Source organism: Panthera pardus, unplaced genomic scaffold, assembly GCF_024362965.1.
Source record: "Panthera pardus isolate Hobbes unplaced genomic scaffold, ASM2436296v1 HiC_scaffold_16, whole genome shotgun sequence".
NCBI classification, from domain to species: Eukaryota; Metazoa; Chordata; class Mammalia; order Carnivora; family Felidae; genus Panthera; species Panthera pardus.
Window position 1 is genome coordinate 58,882,200 of NW_026526721.1, and position 17,324 is coordinate 58,899,523.

The following is a 17,324-nucleotide window of genomic DNA, read 5'->3' on the forward strand; positions in this document are numbered from 1 at the left end:
GGAGGAAAGAACGATTCAGTTTTTCCAGGATTACAGGCTAAATGAGGAAAACATTCTGTGTTTTATAAGATATAGTTCTTGAAATGAAAAAATGGTTTAGGGTGCATATAAATAGTAACATGGTAGATAATTAACGAAATAAGTATGCCTGACTATTAGCATCATAAACTTAGAATTTTTATTTTCCAATTAAAACACTAACATGATGCAAATTACAAACTATGTGGCTATATTTTCAGACCATGTGATGTACAAATTTGAAAATATTCTTTTAATATTATCTTACCTCCTCAACAACTGAATTAGCTTCTCTTTTTTTTAATTTGCATTTTCTATAAAAAAATAACAAGCTGGAGTCAATGAAGGAAACATCATTATTTAGATTGAAAATGAGAAAACAAAACAGTATACTATTGACAAGTGTGATTCATTTTTTGATAGAATTCAAAATAAATCAGAACTGAACTACCAGAAATAAGAATGCTGCTTTTAGTTAATACATGTAGACAAGATAATTCTGGATGCTGGGATGAGGATGAAATTATGCAACAGAGCTTGATATACAGGAATAAATGTGATACCTCCATTTTATTACCTAAATTATTATAATCCTTTACTGATATAAAAATTTAGCATATGCTATCTCTCCCAAGATCCTGTCCTAAAGGGCCTAATTGACTGTGCTTGCATGCCTAAGTGACCAAGCAAAATCCCCCTGTCATTTAGAGTAGTCCAAATCTAACATATTTAGGATGTGCTTCTTGATTATGGGAGGTTGGTGTTAGCATATTAATTTCACCTATCAGTTCCCAATTTCTGACCCCTTCTAGCCCAATAAAGCCAAGGAAGAAAAAACATCAGTCAATACCTGCAGACACGGATTTTCCAAAGGCAAATGGATCCCACAATGACCAAGATAATCAAAATAGGCAAGATGATATATACAGTTCTGACGTATACTACTGACTGGACTCCTGTAAAAATAGACACAAAAAATATATGGTTTATCTGTGGTGCATCCAGACAAGGGAATATTATTTAGCACTACCAAGAAATGAGCTGCCAAGACATGAAAAGACACGGAAGAAATTAAATGCATCTTACTAAGTGAAAGAAGCCAGTCTGAGAATGCTACTTTCTGTATGATTCCAAGTACATGACATTCTGGAAAAGGCAAAACTATGGAGACAGTGAAAAGATCAGGGGTTGTTAGAGGTTAGGGTGGAGGGAGGAAGGAATAGGTGAAGCCTGGAGGACTTTTAGGACAATGAAACTACTCTGTGTGAAACTACAATGGGGGGATCCCTGCCATCTGCATAGTTCCTAAAACTCACAGAAGGTACACCTAGGGTGACCCTTAATTAAACTATGTACTTTGAGTGATAATGTTGTGTTAACGTTGGCTCATCAACTATTCCAAATGTACCCGGGTGGCATAAGTGATGGAGGCAGGGGAGGAGGGTGTGAATGTATTGGGGCAGAGGTTATATGGGAACTCTGTGATTTCCACTCAATTTTGCTATGAACCTAATACTGCACTAAAAACTAAAGTTTATTGAAAATAAATATATATATATATATATAAATACATAAAAGTATAATATATATGTGTATACAGATATACACATATATATGTACATATATACTGTTTCAAGGATGTCTCATAGTTCATGAAATTCACTTCTGTGATTTTATTGTAAACATTTCTGAGCCATTAAGAGTCCAAATAATGGTTATAATAAAGTTGCTCTATCTGTTCTGATCCTAAGGTTTCTGGCAAGACATCATCCTAAGTCAGGATTTTGCGGCTTTAAGGATTCATGACTGGTGAATTCATATAGGACAGATATGGAAAGTAGATTTCTTGGTAATAGTAATAGCAGGATGTTTCTCATCTCCACAATTTAGAAATAAATGGGGAGTTGTAATGGAGGTAGTTGGAAAAATAACCTAGTTCTGAGGTCACTGTTCTTCCAGGGCCTTGAAACTGACTGAATGCATGGAGGCAAATTTCCATCATGTATTAAATGCTGTCAGCCATATAAAACTCAGTCTGACAACAGAAGAAGTCACCAAAGGAATTGCCAGCTCTGAGAGGCAGTGATTTTAAGACCTGGCTCCTGCTGTTCCCTGAATGGGTCCCCCAGCAGAGGGAGGTCAGTGGAGACTAAGCAGCCTGCCGTCCAGTCCCTCTGCCTTCCTTCAACAGTTTGTTTTGACACATTGCATTTCTCTGTATTTTATTTGAAAATAAACATCTCTTTGCAGTTAAAATCAACAACAACATTTTGAAACCCCCTCTTGAAAACTAATGCACCACCTTTCATTAGAAGTGTAACCTCAGAGGCTGAAGATCTGCCCTCCAAGTGAGACAGGAAGGAGACCCTGCACTGGCTGGGAGTGGACCAGACAGTCCTTCAACCCTGAGGTTCTATAGGTAGGACAGCATATGGTATCACCAGGTGGTCGAATTTCATACACAACCAGGGCACAGTTACTCTTCTCGGGAAATACTGCTAAAATCCTTTTTTAAATCACTTTACGAATGGATATTGGAAAGTGGTGGTTTAAAGACATGGGTTCTTCTCTTCTTCCTTCTTAAAACTGACTAAAATATCAGTAGGTAATTTTTTTAAGTATAGACTCGCCAAGACAAAGAGAACATGGCGGAAGACAAGCAGATGAGATATTTCAACTTGTTTTAAGGTGAAACATGAACAGAAGAAGGCAAGTCCTTTAGGGTGGAATAACAGAAGGATCTTAGTGCCCACAGAACATCTAGAAGACTCCAGAACAGGAAGGGCTAAATGCATAAGAAGGGGTACGTGGGAGGTGAAGTGTGAGCTAACAGTTGGAAGCTTCTTTGAAGGTCTGTATTGAGAAGAGGTAGGCTGCCCAGTCCACTCACACCCTGTGCGCCTTCCGCAAACAGCAGGAAACAGGAAGTGTGACCCAGAAAAAGTGAACTAGAGAGAATCCAGAGTCAAGGATCCAGACAGTGGAGGGTGGAGATGAAGTGCCAGACTAAAGAGAGATGCTAAAGAAAAGGCTGAGTTCTGAACAGTCTCTCTCTCTCTCTGTGTGTCTCTGTCTCTGTCTCTCTCTCTCTCTCTCACACACACACACATACACACACACACACACACGCACACAACTTCCCTCTATTTCCCTGCTCCCATAACACTAACAGTCAGCCTTATACCACTAAGACAATAGACTGGAGACTTATTTTCTGCAGAACCTGAACAGACTCGGAGATAAGACCTTCAGGTAATTAAAGAATCCGTCATTAGAAAAGAGAAGTTCATTTTCCCTCTTTCTGCCTATTGATGCCAACTGGTTGGCAGGACCACCCACAGACAGCATAGCTTCCAATCAGCTCAGTTTTGAATGCTCACTCTGAAATGATTGGAGAACCAAGGATTACCAAAGAAAAGCTTCATACCTAAAACAAAGACATTAAAACTAGCAAATGTCAGGAAGGCAGAAGAAACTCAATTAAACAGACATGGAATCAAGCAGAGGATGGACCGAGGGAAGGAAAGTGTCCAGGACAATATCTCTGCAGCAGGTCGACTGACCCAGCAGGCCAGATTGGAACAAGAGTGTGTAAAAACTCAGGAAGGTATGTCTTTAAGAAAAAAAAAGAACTGATGGATTATCTATACATTTGACCATGTGAAAAATAACATTAAGAGGAGTTTCCTAATTTTGTCAGTGAGTTTAGTGACAATTAAGAAGTACCTAGAGTAAACTTGAAATTGATCATTGAGGTTATTATACTATAGCTAAGAAATTATAGAAGAACCTGGAAAATAAAATCCTACCAAAAAAAAATTGTGAAGAAAACTTATGAGTGATTGGATCCTTCGTAGAAAGCATAAATATTCATTTAAAAATACACTTTATTCTTCTCCTAAAACCATAAGTATTATTTTAATAGTACATTCAGTACTCAAGGCAAGTTACTACTTGCACAGAACAGAAATAATTACATTTAATAATTTAAATTATTAAATTATTTTTAGTATAATTATTAAAAAGTAAACATCATTTAAAATATGGCTTCTTAAAACAAACTTCTGCATTAGTCTTCTGGACATAATTCTGAATGGTGGAGAAGAAGGACATAAAAGAGGGGCTGGAGAGATTATCCTTGAGTGAAATTGACCATACACTCCTTTGTCATTCTTCCATAGCTTTTCTGAAGGAATGAAATCATCATACAAAAGCTGGAATTACTAACCTGAATTCCTCTCAACGGACAGACTCCTGTTGCCAGTCAGATGGGACACAGAGCAGGACACATTAGATACCCGGTGGTCCTCCCAGCGGCACGAACTCTGGACGGTCACTGTGTCGTTGCCCAGTGGCTCTTCCACAGTGTGACAATCTCCCCCTGGGGTCCAGGAGATCTGCGCCGCTGGCTTCCCTGCAGCTGCCCTACACACGATAGTTCCATTCTCAAGTTGAAACAGGGTCACGTCGGGGGGCACTGCAAAGATGCAGGGGAAAATGCTTCAGTCTTAACACACGGATATGGAATAGAGAGAGACATCTGTTTCAGTCCAAATCTGGTTATCTGACATCCCACAATATACGATGCTCCTTACCTAACACTTTCAGGTGATATCCATGATAGAAATGCCCATGAGTTGTGACCACTTCACACCTGTAATATCCATCATGAGTGATGGCCACTGGATTGATCTGAAGGGCGGGATTCCGATCAGGTCTGGAGTCCCAGGATATTGTCTTGTCACTACAGTTTATGGCCCTGGTCTCATTTGTATCTCTCCTGTAGGCTCTGGTGCAGGCAGGCTTGTCTCTGAGGATTATTTCCCATCTTACTGTTACCAGCACAGCTTTCTGGGTGATCCGAGGGCAAGAGAGCACAGCCTTTGTATCCACAGGTTTAGACAGGGAAGTGTTAGCTGAACACACACACAAAGCGAATGATGAAAGAAAAGGTTGATAAAGAAATCCATGTTAAATTTTCTACAACATATTCCATAAAGTATACTAGAACATGATTTTGCTACGCACAAAATGTATATAACATATTAAAAGTATTCCAAAGATAAACCCATTTTCTCCTATATTGTGTGTTTTTAGATAATCTATATTTATTATATGTGTTAGAAATATTTTAAGGCCTGGGGCCCCTGGTGGCTCAGTCAGCTGAGTGACTCTATTTCAGATCAGGTCAAGAGCTCACAGTTTGTGAGTTTGCACCCCACATCAGGCTCTGCACTGACAGCACAGAGCCTGTTTGGGATTCTCTCTCCCTCTCTCTCTGCCCCTTCCCTGGTCTCTCTCTCACCAAATAAATAAACTTAAAAAAAATTAAAGAAATTTTTAAGGGCTTAAATTTGATTCAGAAGTTTTGATATGTAAGAAACAAACAAAAAACACAATATAAAATTAATGGACAAATCATTATATCTAATATTTCGGCCATAGAGACTATTAAATTTCTCTAATAACTCAAGGTTCTCAGGATAAAAAGTGGAAAAGTTGAGCCAGGAGAAAAATTTTCTCTCCTACGTTTCAGTGTGAGACAATAAATCACTTAATGTCAGAATGAAATGCCTATCCCCAAAGGTGGGAATTCAGACAAACATAAATATAAGAAGCATGTGGTACTTTCATTATAAATAGCATGGCATTCCGGTTGACCAAGCTGCACAGTTTTTGAGTTGTTTTTATTTGGAGAATCACACAGTCATAAAATCAACAAGATCTTCCATCCTTCCTTCCCTTTGAATCACATGTATCCTGCCAAACAGTTCGCCTGTGAACTCAGCTCACAGATTGTGTCTGACTTTCTACCTAATTACGAGGAATAAATGGAGAAGTTCACTCCTTCTGTCCATCTTTTGAAGTAAAAATTAAGCCCTGCAACCTACAAGTATTCTGCAATATATAAGCTCTGGCTCTCTCACAAACCAAAATAATGTGTCCATGGCTGGGAGGGGTTTGCTGAGAGCGGATTGGGGGCATCACTTGGGACGCACCAGTGACTCAGGTGAGTGGCAGGGAGCTCATCACTCTCACATGAGCAAAACCAGCTGTGAGAGGGCAAAGCTGCTACCCAGATGGCGCTTGTGAGTGCTAAACCCTGCAGTTGAAATCTCTCCTCTCCTCTTCTGGTGTCACTTGCTTCTTGTGTGATGGACTCACACCCTTGCATTTCACAAACAAATCACAATCCCATAACTATGTGAAGCAAGGGGGAGGAATTGAAAGCAGGTCTAAAAGAGCAGTTAAATCCATGACTTAAGTGGCAACCCGCATGCACAGGGAAAATGCACCTTTGCCAAGGTTATAAATAAGAACGAAGGTGGCTGCTTGGAGAGCAGCTAGAGGTGGGTGTGGGTGAACATTCAGGTGCTCAAGGGCAGGATGCTGAAGATGAAACCAGAAAGGGAAAAGGCTGGTGAGGAGGACGTTGTAAATGTTTTTTTGTGTTCTCAGGGGTTTGCACCTCTGCTTGTGAACAGTCTAAGGTTTTAATATTTTGCCCGATATTGAACCTCAAGATCAGACTCTATTCTTTTAAAGGAAATTACTAGATAATCAAATAATCATAAGCATTTTAACAGGGGCGCTGTCTCCAGAGAAGTAGCTCCCATGGTGAGGATCCCAAGCACCATGGACAATCTCTGTTCTTTCACCTTCCTCTGCTCTAGGACCCTCCAGCAATCCCCCTTCACCTGTGATGGGACTTCTGTGATTCCTGTTACTCACACTTTCTTTGTCCTCCTCTTTCTCTATTCACACCTGTTGCGATAATTTACCAGTGACCAGTCACTCCCCCAAACTCAGTGGGGTTGGCACCTGTCTAACAAATATGATCTCACAGCCCTGTGATCAGCTACCGTCATTTCACCTCCTGCATCACAGGGGGATAGCGGGTGGATTCTCCTATTGGCTCCAGAACCAGCAGTCACCTTCCAGCTTCTCTGCATCTGTGTCTATGACTCTCCTCCAGGCTCCTCCAGCCCTTCTGCACACAGACCAATCCCTATGAGATTTGGGGCTTTTCCTTTCTGTCCTCACTGCCAGATCTTAGATTACGACCCCATCACCACACACCTGGATTCCTGCAGAAGTCTCCTGACGTCTGTGTCTGTCTCAAATCTCTCCCCTCTTCGGTTCACACCTGACCTTGCAGCAGGTCCAGGATTCAGGGACACGGGTGTGATCCCCTCCATCTAACACCCCTCAGAGACCTCTCCCCGCCCGAAGACAGCACTTACATGTCCTTGTGTTGCCTTTGAAAGCCCTCTTTTGCAGATGGACTCACCTTTGCCATCTTATCACCTCTCAGTCGCCCCCACACTTCGCAAAGAAAACACCAAGCACCGCTGCATATCTGGGTCTTTCCTCACATCGTTCCTGCAGACTGGGGGGGCCTACAGACCACTCTGTCCACAAAAACTCTCCTCTTCCCCTAAGAGCCATTTCACACGCTGCCCCTGCCATGAAGCCTTCTCAGAGCCTTGCTGCTTCGCCTTCTCCTCTACACTCCCAGCACACTTGATGTGAGTGCTCATCTCCTCCGTCAAATGCCATCTGTGCTGACATGTGGGCTCCCCCGCGAAATGAGCCCCTCAGGGCGCTGTGGGGCTCTAGCTACTCTTGTTTGTCCCCGTGTTCCCCACATGGCCTAGCAGTGCCTGACAGGGAGAGCTCCATAATCCTCGGACAGAATGTGCACTGCCTGGGGGTCATTCAGGGTCCCTCACACCTCGGCACTCAGACCACCATACTCCTCCTTTTCTCCCTGGAAGCGCCCCCCCCCCCCTTGTCTTTCCTATGCCACCAGGGGAGTGACATTCTTATCCTCAAGGACAGGAGGAGAAGTGGAGAGAATTCTAGAGGAGAACAGATCTTGGTTGGTTGGTTGGTTTCGTTGGTTTTAAAATCCTCATCATCCTTTAGCCTCCCCACGTAGTTCAGTTAGTCGTCCACCGTCGCTTCTCCAAAAAAAAAAAAAAAAAAAAAAAAAGGGGGCGCCTGGGTGGCTCAGTCGGTTAAGCGTCCGACTTCGGCCCGGGGTCATTCAGGGTCCCTCACACCTCGGCACTCAGACCACCATACTCTTCAACCAGGCTCAGGATGGCCCCTTGACCAGCCCATCAACCGTGTTTCTAAGGAAGTTCAACACTTTTTCCCTTTAGTTCTGGCCTCTAGAAAAAAAATTAAAAAACATATTACCTTCCACAGGAAGTGTGAAACTATTCTGTTGTCTGTCCATAAGTGAACTGTTGGTTGAAGCTAGAAAAGGTTGAGAGAAAAGTACATGAAAGCAATTTTAGAGACGTAAATGGAGTGCAAGCCACTGTTTATCCACATCATACATACAACATGACAGAAAATTAGTTAACTGTAACCTAATTCCACAAAAAGCTTTACAAAGAAGAAATTAGAAGTTATCCCATCATTATGTGTAAAAAATAAACCAAATCTCTACTGACAACTCCAAGTTCTCCCTCAAGTGAAGTAAATTTCCCATTTTATTTTTACCATAAATGGTAACTCTTTCCTTCTTTCCCTCTTGCCTTCCTTCCTTCCCATCATTCCTTCTTTCCTTCCTTGTCATCCTTTCCTTCTTTCCTTCCTTTTTCCTTGCCTTAAGTGAAGTGTTGAGGGCAACTAAGAGGACTGATAAGAATAAGAAACTGCAATGAGCGCCCCCCCCCCCCCATCCCTAGCTAAGGGAACTGTCTGGTGATTAAGGCCACCATGACAGACAAAGGTTAGTTCAGTACATGAGGGATTTCTCTCATGGGCGTTTTGGCCTCTACAGCCCTGAGAACTGCTCCTATTTTAAAGATACAGACTGTTGTCTATGGAAAGTTCAAAGAATTTAGTCATGATTGATACCTTTAAAGGGTTTTCTTGTATCCTTTGGATTTTACTTCATATGCCCTGTAGACATTGTTACTTTTAGTGATAAAGTACATAATGTTCATGCTACAAACTGTTATCTTTTTACCATTTCACCGGCTTCTCATTTTAGCCATCTCATGTGGGAATATTAGCAAGTTAGTTCTTAGCAGATATAACTAAATCCATGTCTGGATCGTATGGGATTCTCTTAGAAGAGCCTGGTCTTGCATTAAGTGATGTTTTCGTAACTGATTTGAGAGAAGTTTTCAAGCATTGTGTTGAATGATCTCCCAGTAGGCTGGAGTGTGAAAGAGACCTCTGCTGGGGCGCCTGGGTGGCTCAGTCAGTTGAGCATCTGACTCTCCATTTCAGCTCAGGTCATGATCTCACGGTTCATGAGTTTGAGCCCCACAGCTGGCTCTGCACTGACAGTGTGGAGGCTGCTTGGCATTCTCCTTCTCCCTCTCTCTCTGCCCCTCCTTGCATCTCTCTCTCTCTCTCAAAATAAATAAAAAACTTAAAGTAAATAAAAAAAACAAGAAAGAAAGAGACCTTCTGGTTAATAAAGGTATTCCAGTGAGTGGAGGTGCATGGAGAAATCTGCCTCTAGAATCAGATACCAAACCCTCCTACAATTGAGCAAAATATTACTCCTTCCAAAGAATGCCCTGAGAAGAAATACCAGTCAATTACCCCTGAAACTTCTCATACCAAAGATAAAACCCACAAGTTCTAAGGTACTCTTAAGTGTGCAAAATAATTATTTTCAGAAGAGGGAAAAAAAATACTTGTTTTCACAAATATTCCTGATTATTTTTATGATGTTGGAAATACTTTATAGGTTTCATTAATTGTTGATATATGAATCCTTTAGTTTTATTATCTCGACTGGCAGCTAGTTGCCCAAGAAGGCTGATTTCATATCAAGTATCACATCTTCATTGAAAATAGAAACCATTCTTACGCAGTCTTCCTTGAAGCTCTCTATACATCAAAGTAGCAAAATAAATGTGTAAAACTTCTGATCAATGAATAGTCCTGTGATTTCTTTCTTTAATTTCTTTATCTGAAACCAAATTTTTCCTGGAAGTTCAGAAAGGTTATAGTTTTCAGGGCACCCGGTGGCTCAATCGGTTAAGTGTCCAACTTCGGCTCAGGTCATGATCTCACAGTTCATGAGTTCGAGCCCCACATCAGGCTCTGTGCTGACATCTCAGAGCCTGGAACGTGCTTTGGATGATGCGTCTGCCTCTCTCTCTGCCCCTCCCCCTCCTCATGCTCTGTCTATCTCTCAAAAATAAATGTACATTAAACAAAGATTATAAATTCACATTGTTAATGTCAGAAGTCCAATTTAACTCTTTCACAATGTTGTGTGTGTGTGTGTGTGTGTGTGTGTGTATGTGTGTGTGTGTGAAGAGAGAGAAATGTGAATTGTGTTCTTTTAAATATATCTATAGTACAAAAGTAACTTAATTACTCATTATGTTAGTCCCTTCAGGCTGCCTTAACATATAATAACCAACGTGGTCACATAATACAATAGAAATGTTCCCCCTTATATTTCTGGAAGCCAGAAGTCTGATTCAAGGGGTCAGCAGAGCTGTGTTTCTTCCAACAGCTCTAGGGAAGAATCCTTTCTTGCTTCTTCCAGCTTTCGGTGGCTGCTAGCAATCCTTGGTGTTTGTTGGCTTGTAGATGTATCATTTCAATCTCTGCCTCCTTCTTCACACTGCCTTCTTCCTGTCTTTTCTCTTCCCTTCTGAGGACTCTTGTCATGGCTTTAGGGCCCAACTCTCATCCAGGGTGATCTCATCTCAAGAGCTTTAGCTTAATAACATCTTCGAAGACCCGTTTGCCAAATATGGCCACACTCACAGGTGCTAACTGGATATTTCTTTGGGGGAAGAGGGATGACATTCAACCTACCATTTTGGGGAGGGGGCACCATCTATGCATTGTCCCCAACCCTTAGATTTATAGTTTATATAATTATTTTACTTATACTTTTTAAAATATATTTTACTCTGTAGTTGACCTGAAACTGAAATTTTCTAGATAATGAGTAATTGAATGAACTTAGAAAGTATATTTATAAGTCCAGGAATGCATTTCCAGGAAAGGCTGGAATTATTTTTTAATGAAGTAAGATATATAACAAAAATAAAATTTTAAAGTAAAAATTAAAAAAACTAACTGTAATGGCAACTTTGGGAGACAGTAGACCTGGGTGAGGAACACAGAAAATAAATTACTAATATCTGCTAAGACCTAATTTTTTAAATCCATGTTTGAAACATAATAACTTATGTTTTAAAAATTAAATGAAAAAATTTTTGATATGCCATTGGTCCGCTTAGGGATCACATTCTTGACTAATAAAGCATATTCTGTATTAAAGAAGCAAAGAAATAATTTTAGAATGAAAAATTTAGGAGCACTCTTAAATAATAAAATAAATATTTTATTTAGACAGTTTTAGACAATACAGTCTATAAATACATATAAGAATTCAAGATCCTAAAACATGAAAATTATGCCAGCATCAAGCTCATGTCTAGTAGCATTGTAATTAAAAGATGATCATTACCTGCACTGTCATTGTCCTTGCTCATTTTTGGCCTTAATCCGTTGCTTGGTGTAACCAGAGTTCTCGTTTCTGCATTTACACATTCCAAAAAGACAGATGGGGTAATCAGAGGAATACACATTAGTATTTCTGACTCCTACTTAAAATCACACTTTTTTCATGTTCTTCAGGCCATGTTTGGATTGCAGTTACCAATAAAAACATAAATTATGACAGGCAAGCAAGTCTCAGGACAATTTGCCCCAGGATGAATTTTTGACCTGAACTTCCTACCTGTTTGGGATACCCCTACCTTAGATCCAGAGTGCAGACACCTGCACCCTCCTGTCTTTACATTCAAATCAAAGTATTTCTTTTTTTTTTTTTTTTTTTTTGTTTAATGTTTATTTTACTTTCTGAGAGAGACAGAGAGAGAAAGGGGAGGGGCAGAGAGAGAGGGAGACACAAAATCCGAAGCAGGCTCCAGGCTCCGAGCTGTCAGCACAGAGCCTGATGTGGGGCTTGAACTCATGAACTGTGAGATCATGATCTGAGCTGAGGTCAGTCACTTAACCGACTGAGCCACCCAGGCACCCCTCAAGTCAAAGTATTTCTTCATTCTGGCTTATGTGCATTTAGTCTACCTCCAATTGTGAAGAAAAGGGGTGGGGGAGGGTACTATGTATTACAGACTGTTTAGGCACCAGTGAGTAGTTCAAGAAAGTTTAGTAGTGATATATTCATTGGGTTCTAGTATGGAACAAAAAAGGATTTCTAAGCATTGTTGAAATTACATCACAAAGACAACTGACTGTTAAGTTCAAATTTTGCAAGGCAAGTGGGAATTGCCTTGTGGGAATCCCACTCTAAGTGGGAATTGCCAATAAACATTCTTTTGAGCGGCAACTCCTGGCAAAGTGTTCACCAGGCATAGAGACATCATAGTAAACGATGCCCTCTACTCTCCAAGAGCTTAAGATCCAGATGAGGAAGCAGCTATGTACATAATTATAAGGTAAAGTTTTCAGAGTGGTGACAGAAGTATACATAACGTCCAGGAGTTAAAAAGAAGAAATGTTTAAGAAAGCAAAGGTAGGAGATTAGGGAAGACTCCCTACAACAGATGATATTTGAACTGCATCTCAGTAGATGAAGAGTTCTGCAGGAAGATAGAAGGAAATCTTTTTGCACACAGAAAGAAAGTCGTTTAGAAGAAGATATGAAGCCACATGGGATTTTCAAGGAATTACAAATAGTTCAGAATTGCCTTTAAGTGAGAAAAAAACAGATGTATAATTAGAGTTGAGGTGAGATAGTGGCAGGTTCTCACTGTGGAAGGCACAAAATGCCTAAAAAGTGTTCACAAGGAAATGATACACTTCTAATACATCTACAGTAAATGTACCTGATCGGCAAAGAGACACATTTTAGAGTAAAATTTAATGCACGTGTTTTTCTGGAGAAATTTTGAATCCACTGCTCCCATTAACGACCATTTTCTTCAATAAAACATTGTTTTAAAATAACAATTTTTGAACTCTTACACTAGGAAGAAACTTGGGATAACTAGCAGATGTTATTTATTACAGCCTCTCCATGCTGACAGGTATTTTTAACTGCATTTTACAGATAAAGAAATGCAGACTCAACAGTAATGAAGCAGTTTGGCCAAAGCCACCCAACCAGCTTGTCAGCTGCTCTAATTGCCCAATTATTCTTATGCAACTAGGTCCTACCTCAGTGTATAGAAAGCAAAGGTTGGATCCTAAGAAATGCGCTAGGATAAATACACTACCCAAATCAGTCCAAATTAAGAGAGTTGAAGAAGCAAGCCCAAATCATGTTGTGGGGGAAACACTGAGAGACAAAGATCGGAAAGAGCACATCAAATGACAAGTCCATGGAATTAAGATTATAATGGCCTATGAACACAACCATTATGAATTCTGGATCTGAATGGAAATCATTCAGGAGGGTCGAAATTCGTGGGCCATCACTCCCTCAGTAGACTGTAAGCTCCATGAAGGTAGGGAGTTTCATCTATGTTTTTCTTTCCACATGCTTAGATGAGTGCTTTGCACAGCTACCTGGCATGTAGCTAGCTCAAGCTGCATTAAAAAGATAAAAGTCAACACAACTTTATAGCAAACTGTAACAAGATATGAACAGTTAGTTTGCAGAAAAAGAAGTACAAAAGTCTCTTAGTCATATAGAAAGATACTAAACATTATTCATAGCAAAAGAAATGCAAATTAAAACTATACAGAAATACCATTTCTCACCTATTATGCTGCCAAAGTCTAAAAATTTGACAATACTTTGGAGCTATAGTGAGATAGGCATGTCGATAGGCTCATGGGAATGTAAAATGTTACAACTTCAACAGAGGAAAATTTGGAAAAATATAGCAAAATTACATATGAATTTTTCTTTTAACCCAGCAATACCAATTGTCAGGATCTATCCTAAAGATACACAGGCAAAAGTATGAAAAGAATATATGCACAAATCTCTTCATTACAACATTGTAATTGGAAGATTTTTAAAAGTAATTCAATGGCTATTCATTGGGGATTAGTGTTCTAAACTATGGTACATCCAGAAAATGAAGCATAATGAAACTTTTAAAAAGAATGAGGGGTAGCTAGGGGCTCGTGGATGGCTCAGTCAGTTAGGCATCTGACTCTTGATTTCAGCTCAGGTCATGATCTCATGGTTAATTGGGCTCCACACTGATGCTCATGGAGCATCGGGCTCCATGCTGATCAATGTGGAGCCTGCCTGGGATTCTCTTTTTCCCTGTTTCTCTGTCCCTTCCCCACTCACACACCCTCTCTCTCTCAAAAATAAACAAATAAACTTTTTCTTAAGTTTAAAAAAAAAGAACAAAAGAAAGCTCTATAAACTATTATGGCATGATCTCCAAGAAGTATTGTTAAGTGAGAAAAGCAGGATACATAAAATTGTGTATATTACACTACCATTAATCCCATGGGAGGGATACATGTGTGTTCTTTCTTTCCTTGCTTATAATTTCAAAACTAAATGGATAAAATGGGAACAAGAATAGAAATAATATGTCTCTGAATATACCTGGTTTAATAGATTTGACTTTGGAATCAGGTAGCCATTTTACATAATTAGAAAGCATAACCAAATATTTGGGGCATCTGGGTGGCTCAGTCAGTTAAGCATCTGACTTTGGCTCAGGTCATGATCTCCCAGTTCATGGGTTTGAGCCCTGCGTTGGGCTTTGTGCTGACAGCTCAGAGCCTGGAGCCTACTTTAGATTCTGTGTCTCCCTCTCTCTCTGACCCTCTCCCATTCACACTCTGTCTCTCTCTTTCTCTCTCTCTTTTAAAAATAAATCAACATTAAAAAACTTTTTTAAAGAAAGCATAACCAAGCTATTTGTAAGCACTAAGATTATAAAGCAAAGTGAAACAAATGTACCCAACTGCATTTGTTATAATTGGTTGCATGACCACATAGAGAGCAGCTATTCCAACTGACTTTCAAAACACAGCAATTTGACTGTGTGCCTCTAGTAGATTTTAACTTAAGGATAAATTGCAAAAAAAAAAAAAATCTTTAATTATCTCCAATAATCATATTGTTGGTGATAGTAGAAACTACACTGGAAAATATCTGGCTGTTTTTTAAAAAGTCAAACACGTGCCCACCATATAACCTGACCATTTCAATCCTAGATATTTACTCAAAAGAAAAAAAATATATGTCCCCACAAAGACTTGTGCATGAATATTCATAGCACCTTCAATCATAATAGCCAAACCTGGACACGACCTAAATACCAATCAACATGTATGTGGATAAATTGTCCATACACTGGAATAGTACTCAGTAACAAAAGGAACACACAACATTGATGATTCTGAAACTCATTCTGTTGAATGAAACAAGCAGACACAAAGAGAATACAGTATACACCACACGAAAGAATGCTACTAACATAAAATGCTAACTCATCTGTGGTGCCAAACAACACATCAGTGGTTGCCTGCAGATGAAGACAAAGGCAAGGATGGACTGCAAACATACATGGAAGAATATTTGGGGAACAATGAAAATGTTCTGTATCTTGTTTGTGATGACTCACAAACTGTAACTTTTGAATAGATGCAGCTAATTGCCTACAAATTGCCCCTCAGTTTAATTAAATACAGTGTCAGAAACATGAGATTTTAACACATGTAACATTAGAAGATGCATCCACACAAACAAACACAAAACAAAATGCAGGTGGAAAAACCCTTGACACTGAAAACAATGTTTTAAAAAAAAACAAAACTTTTCCATCTAAGTCAAAAGCATCAGTAGAAATAAGACTGTTTTGTGATTTTAGTACAAATGAAACCTCTTACTCACTTTGAGCACCAGAAGTTTCCTTTCCCAAATCGTCATTGTCATATGCCTGAGAAAGCATACACCATCCACCCACATAACAGACATTGTATGGGCATGACTGTGCAAAGCCATACTCTAAAGGCTTCCTCCAGTGGGGGGGAGGGGGAGAAGGCTCTCAGGGGGAAAAAGAAAAAAGCTCTCAGAAAGAGCACAGGTTTTTTTGTGTGTGAGGTTAAACAGTTTTTAACTATTCTAAAATCCTGTGGTTGGCTGTGTTCTCCTGACTAAAAAAGTGAGAGATAGGCATTGTTGATAAATCTCCACTCCCAATAAAAACTCCTGTGTGAGTAACTGTTAGTAACCTAAATAGAACGTGGACTGTGTTATACTCAAAAAGTTTCTACAGTTGCTAAGATTCGTGTATTATTTCTAAGGTGTGGAAATGGGAAACAAAAAAAGTTAAAGATTTCTTGCCTTTTCATTCATTTGGAGGTTTCTCAGGCAGAATGCAAACAAAGCAGTGAGGAGGCTAATACAATGAGTTTTAAGCTAAAAGAATGCTTTAATGAGGGCAAAACTGGAGCCTAAAATATTTGGCTATGCTCTAATAAGATACTCATATCTGTGCAAAAAAGAATCGTGTGGTATAGTTTTATTTTTACATTTCTTTTGACATTTCTTTCTAGGACTTGGGGCCTCAAAGCCAGTACTAACTAATTAGAAGTCATTCTTATTGCTTATTATGGTCTTTGTAAATTTTATTGATATTAATATTTAATTAATTTACTACTTTAAAAAACATAACACAGAATACATTGAAATATATTTCAATACAATGAAATCTGTGGGAATCTTCTGATATCTTACTCAAGGAAAACCAAATAATAGAGTTATTTCATTCTTCATTTGATGTTTCAAGCTTTCAAACTTCAAAACTCTGCAAGTTATTATAACAAATACAGTTCTGGACCATCGTGGGTCAAGCATTGGCTGCAAAACAGGAAGGACATGAGTTTTACTTCTTACTCTGCTTTCCTGAATCATTTTAGGTAATTGAATAAATGCACATGCTCTAGTTTTCCCCTCCACAAAACAGACTATCATTCTTAGTTAATAAGTAAAGAATAACTGATGAAAGGGATTCAAAGCACATTGCAAACAGGTATTAAATCCTCAGGGTATTAAACCCTGAGTATACTTCACCAAAGATTCAAGGTTTCGTTTAAAATAAATGCAACTTTGAAAAAATAAGATAAAAAGAGACTGGGAGGTAAACCATAAGAGACTCTTAAATACAGAGAACAAACTGAGGGTTGCTGGAGGGGTATTGGGTGGGGGGATGGGCTAAACGGGTGATGGGCATTAAGGAGGGCAACTGCTGGGAGAAGCGCTGGGTGTTATATGTAAGTGATGAATCACTAAATTCTATTCCTGAAATCACTATATGTTAGCTAACTTGGATCTAAATAAAATTTAAAAATTTTTAAAA

The 17,324-nt window shown here is 39.4% G+C and overlaps 1 protein-coding gene across 5 annotated transcripts in view; it reads right to left on the bottom strand.

Moving 5' to 3' along the window:
- LOC109266391 (cell surface glycoprotein CD200 receptor 1-like) overlaps positions 1-17,324 on the bottom strand; it is a 147,343-nt gene that overhangs the window by 119,502 nt on the left and 10,517 nt on the right. For 2 of the 5 annotated variants that reach the window (XR_002079698.2, XM_019448366.2), the window contains exons 2-7: positions 11,489-11,557; positions 8,224-8,283; positions 4,614-4,934; positions 4,247-4,495; positions 869-974; positions 287-332 (exon numbers count right to left, since the gene is read on the bottom strand). Coding sequence is in view for 4 of the 5 variants with exons in the window: in XM_019448366.2 (XP_019303911.2) it covers positions 287-332; positions 869-974; positions 4,247-4,495; positions 4,614-4,934; positions 8,224-8,283; positions 11,489-11,557 (851 nt within the window). In the remaining variant the exon portion in view is untranslated. The remainder of the gene's footprint in view (positions 1-286; positions 333-868; positions 975-4,246; positions 4,496-4,613; positions 4,935-8,223; positions 8,284-11,488; positions 11,558-17,324) is intronic. The other 3 variants (XM_019448371.2, XM_019448367.2, XM_053903341.1) reach the window with 2 other exon arrangements.